Genomic DNA, 4,901 nt, shown 5'->3' with positions numbered 1-4,901 from the left:
CTGTACTGTAAAGAGCTTTGAGTGGTCATCATCAGACTAGAAAAGCACTATATAAATACAAAACCATTTACCATTTACTTGTTGATTAAAAAGTATATTTCATTTGACCAATATTATAAACATAACAAGACTGCGTGTGACATTTAAGAACTCAAGCCTCCTCCTTTAATTGAAAAAGATTTGTAGAAATTGCTCTAAATAAATACCCCTTTAAAAGTATTTATTTGGTATTGATACTGAAACTCAAGTTTAACACTGTAACTGTCCTAGAATCCACAATAAACACAAGTTACAGTGTAAGTGCAGTAATTTAAGTAAAAAAGTATGTAATTTATAAAGATAAACTCTCTCCATGTTTAAAATCCATATTATGTATTAATTCTGAACAGGTTTTTGGTATACACGACGGGAAAAACTATAACATTTTATAAACAAAATAAAAAAATGTTTGAGTCAATAGCAGAAGACTTGTGTTTTTCTGTTCAAAGAAAAGTGAGCTGGAAACATTTTATATAAAATCTAGTTGGTGTAACAGGTCGAGAAATTAACTTTTTAAACACAAAATGCAGTATCATGCTGAGAGACATTTTGCTTTCTGTTCGAGAAATTTACCCTGTTTACCCTGCTAAAACAGTACGTTATGACAATTCCAGTATAGTATTAATATAAAGTACGGATTTAGGACACGGCTTATGATTTCAGTGTCTGTGGAACAAGCTGTGTCGAGTCGTTTCCACTCGTGTAAACAGTTGTGGATATGGGCTTTTTTCACACCATGTGATATGTTGGAACTTCAGCTGTGATATAGGTCTATCTAACATTTGCACAGGTCTGTCGCAAGCATGCTGCTTTATAACTGGTGTATTTTCTCAGGTTGCCACCAGAGGGCTGTATTGGCATTACAAAATTGAGCTTTCCAACAATGACTAGTTGCTAGTTTGGTATACTAATGGTGTAGAAATTTAAAACAAAGATACGCCAGAAGGGAAATCATGATTTTTATATGGTTTTATGTATTAAAAAAAACATACAAACAGAACAAATAAAGATGGATTGTGATACAAACAGGTGCCAGCAATGTTTAAACCTAGTCCATACACATCTGCAAACAACTGTTTAGTTGTATATGAAAATCCCACAATGAACTTATGATTCCAAGTAGGTACAGGGATGTCCGCTAATGTCTTCAGAGTGTGCAGAGGCTTTTCAGTCTGCGCTCAGTGAGGAAGCGATGTGTCTGGTGGGATGGGTTTTGGTCTTTACCTCCAGCTGAAGCACTAAAGTAGGATAACATGGACTTGTTGTGCTGCCGCTGTGCTGCCTTCTCCCCGTCCTCCTCGTCATCATCCCTGAGGACAGATTTAACAAAACAAGACTGATTTATACACTGTGGTTAGTGCTCGTCTCCTGAGGTCAAATGATTTGCACAGACATTAAGCGTGGAAATCAAACTGGTTGTGGTTTTTCATCTTAAACACATGGAAGCATTTTTTTACAGTCATGTGAAAAAATTAAGTACTCTCCCTAAATCAGTCTTTACACATAAAAAGGTTTTGGACATATAAAGTCTGTAAGGTTTTTTACCAGTGAACAGTCACTGCTTTGCTGTCCATCAGGGTTTGGGCCGTGCTCCAGCTAAATCGAACAAACTGAGGGTAACCAAACACGGGGTCCAGGCACTTCAGCAGCCACGCTTTCGTCTTGGGGTCTGGAAACGGTAAAAGGTTAGGGATAGTGACAGTTTAACTACAAACAGTTTTAACATGCATCAATAATTTTCTGATTGTTGTAGCCTTGCATAGGTTTGGTTATGAATGACCGAGTGGTAATAGATAAACACTCAAAGGCTGATTTCATTCAGTATATTTCTCAAACATGGCTTTCATTACGTCTGTTACCATTTGGGTATCCTGAGCCGTAATCTGTATCCACCTCTCCCATGTCCTCTGGAAAGTTCCAGCCTTTCACAACACGATCCCTGGCAACCTGAAGAAGATCACACAACAGAAGTGAAGCCAGAGAACCAAATCTGATCAGGATTTGAGGTTTTATGCAGGATCAATAGTTCAAAATGAAGGCCACGGAAATCCAAACAGTCATTGTGACGATAACATTATTCACTGTTGTTCATTATTCAATCTGCACTCAGCTGAAAAAAGCAGCTGAAAAAGTCCTTTGCATAAATTTCCTAGAAATAAATAAATAAAACCTCGACTAATATCAGCCCTCCTTTCCTTTTCACTGTCTCCACCAGTGATACATCTATAACCTCACACATTTATGGCATCTTGATGATCATCACTAACCTTGGCACAGATACTTGCAGCACTGACAATGGGGAAGAGGGAGTCAGCTTTTGGCCGAACAGTCACCTCGATACCCGGGAACAGCTGGGAGAGTTTTGCCTCATATTTATCTGCTGGGCCGACTGTGTCCACATAAACCTGCAGAACAGCACACAGAGAGAAGAAGGTTCGACCGAGACAGAACAGACAGAGTGAAGAGAGAAGAAGAACACAAGGAGGAAAACAGGAGTCAGTTCACTGCAGGGTGAAGAGGAAAAACAGAAACATAAAGCCTGTAAAGTGCAGGTAAAGTAGTTCATAACATATAGTTTTTAACACACTTTAACACCTTGTTTTTTAACAGAATAAACTATTTAAACCTGCAGAAGTCAGTGAAGACACTCAAGAATTAGTGGCTTTGTCTTTATTTAAATGTAATTAATATAAGAATTATTTTCTGATATAGGCAGCCTGTAATAAGCACAGTGTTGAACATTTTTGAGTTGCATGCAAGGTGATATATTGCATTTCAATGTCCTGAATTAAGATGAGAAAGGTCCTCTATAGGGTAGGAAATGTATACGTTAAAACACAAGTTGTCCATATAGACATACCCAAAGATTTATTTGACCTACACATTAAAAATGAGATGCACACGTTTATATTTATGTGCCTAAATCAGCTCTTTACCTCTTTGAGCTGTACTCCACTGTCCAAGGCAAACTGTACTAGACCAATCGCTGTATCATGTGACAGCGCATTCAGGTTGTATTTTGTCCTTCAAGCAAAAGAAAAGATCATGTTAGTAAGTGGGAATTTAAGTTGAGATAATCCTTTATTAGTCACAGCAGCAAAGGGGGAAGGAAAAACTGATATCTGTTTAAAAACGTAATAAATACATAAACATACATTATAAAGATAAGGATATATCGAAAATAACAATAATAATTATAACAAAGTAAAAAGGATTGCACGTAGTCACTTGTGATACATGTAACATGTTTAAGTCTGTATGATGCCACATACCTCTGTAGCATGCTGGTAGAAATGGTGTTGGGGGAGAGAATCTGCACCGCCCAGCCCACATAACTTTTGGCTTCATCCAAGTTTTGGAAAAGTTTTTCTCTTTCTGCCTCTGATAGGGTCTTTGAGTCTATCATGGGAGTGATACAACACAATCATTTAAGCATACCGCTGATATTTTATTTACCAATATGCCAGTAAATAATGCAATATTCAGTACCGGCTAAATGCATTGAAAAACTTGAGTCTTTCAGTGCACCGTCCTATAAAAATAAACAAAGGCAGGGGAACGGGATTACCTGCCACTTTCGAGTCCTTCAGCTGCTGCTTTTTGGAAACGGGACAGAAACATATTCCATACACCATGGGGCCTGGATCGCAAAAAAACATAAAAAACATAAGTGTGTGCGCCACATTTCTCACAGTGTGTAGTTGCTGCTACACAAAATGACTGAACGTACCCAGCACAGGCCCCCTGCCTGCCTCATCAATGCCCAGACAACAGTCCTCCGTCTTGCAGACATCAGGGATCTGAGAAGCCAGCCGGCAGCTGACAGAGTTGTCTGTTTCAAAGGGGCCGAGATCCATGACTGCCGGGAGAGGAAACCACAAGGAATAGAAAGTATTTATTGCCATTGTACAAAAGAAAGCAGTACCACGAAATTAGAGGTGTTACTTGGGAAATACAGTGCTAAGTAATGTAAATAAACTGGTTAACAGTACAGAAAAAGACACAAACCATGAAACACACAACCAATAAGTGCCAGACAACTAGATACTACTTGCACAGATTTGATATTACACTTAATGAAGTGAATGCATATGTCAACATTTCGTAATTTTGAATGAGTAGAGTTTAGAGGTCTGATAGTACAAGCCTTCACGTCCCCCTGATCATCTGTTATTATTGATCTTTGTCACACACTGTGTGGGTGGATCTTCAACATGCAGGAGTCTGAGCACGTAACACGTAACAGTGTATTGACGTCTGAAGGTTTGTGTTGAAATCTTGGTGTCTACTTCAAATCTCAGCATTTACATTTAAGCGTGGACTACTGACACAAGGCGTCTGTGGTGTTTACAACTCCCTGTCATGTAACTACGCACATAACAACCCATATTGTGTAGCTGGTATCCTGTGTTGTCATGTTGTAGCTAAGTGCTGCACACTGTCGATACGGCTCTAACTACAGAAACTGGCCTTTTCTCCATCAGAACGCAGGTGTTACTGGTTTGATTGGTGAGTTTATCTTGTTCCAGGTTAATATTTAGGTCACACGTGTCCTGTTAAAGATGAAATAACCCGTTTCTTACCGGAAACTTTCTGCAGCTTCGTGAGTTTGGCGCCGCAGGAAGAGCGTCTTCTTCGTTTGGTATAATACTGTAGGCGCTCTACCGCCACCACATGGTCTGGAGTTAGAGCTGGAAAAGCACAACTCAACAGGCTCCGGTTTATTTGTCTTAAAAAAAACACATTTTCCTCTTCTATTCTGTATTTCACGTCATTATACTTCATCTAAATTATCATACCACATTAAGATCTTAAAAATATTGAAGAAAAGGAAGATTAATTTAAAGTATTAAAAGTAAAAG

General features: G+C 38.6%; 1 protein-coding gene across 1 annotated transcript; it reads right to left on the bottom strand.

Moving 5' to 3' along the window:
• Positions 1–1,054: 1,054 nt before the first annotated feature.
• Positions 1,055–4,668, bottom strand: rnaseh2a (ribonuclease H2, subunit A). The gene is made up of 9 exons (XM_061092763.1): positions 4,623–4,668; positions 3,770–3,898; positions 3,608–3,679; positions 3,312–3,438; positions 2,976–3,063; positions 2,307–2,444; positions 1,899–1,986; positions 1,585–1,708; positions 1,055–1,349 (listed from the first exon to the last, which is right to left on the bottom strand). Exons 2-9 carry the CDS (start codon positions 3,894–3,896, stop codon positions 1,187–1,189), a joined length of 927 nt encoding a protein of 308 aa, XP_060948746.1. The 5' UTR covers positions 3,897–3,898; positions 4,623–4,668; the 3' UTR covers positions 1,055–1,186.
• Between the last annotated feature and the right edge of the window lie 233 nt (positions 4,669–4,901).

Source organism: Limanda limanda, chromosome 2 (genome assembly GCF_963576545.1).
Source record: "Limanda limanda chromosome 2, fLimLim1.1, whole genome shotgun sequence".
Taxonomy (NCBI): Eukaryota; Metazoa; Chordata; class Actinopteri; order Pleuronectiformes; family Pleuronectidae; genus Limanda; species Limanda limanda.
This window is presented reverse-complemented; position numbering and strand designations above follow the sequence as displayed.

Excerpts from the sequence above, each read along its gene's own strand:
- rnaseh2a (XM_061092763.1), bottom strand. The coding sequence starts at position 3,896 with ATGGATCTCGGCCCCTTTGAAACAGACAACTCTGTCAGCTGCCGGCTG. Across the intron at positions 2,445-2,975 it reads GTGGAGTACAGCTCAAAGAG|GTTTATGTGGACACAGTCGG; the intron begins GTAAAGAGCTGA and ends GCTGTTCTGCAG. Across the intron at positions 1,350-1,584 it reads AAAGCAGTGACTGTTCACTG|GGATGATGACGAGGAGGACG; the intron begins GTAAAAAACCTT and ends ATCTGTCCTCAG.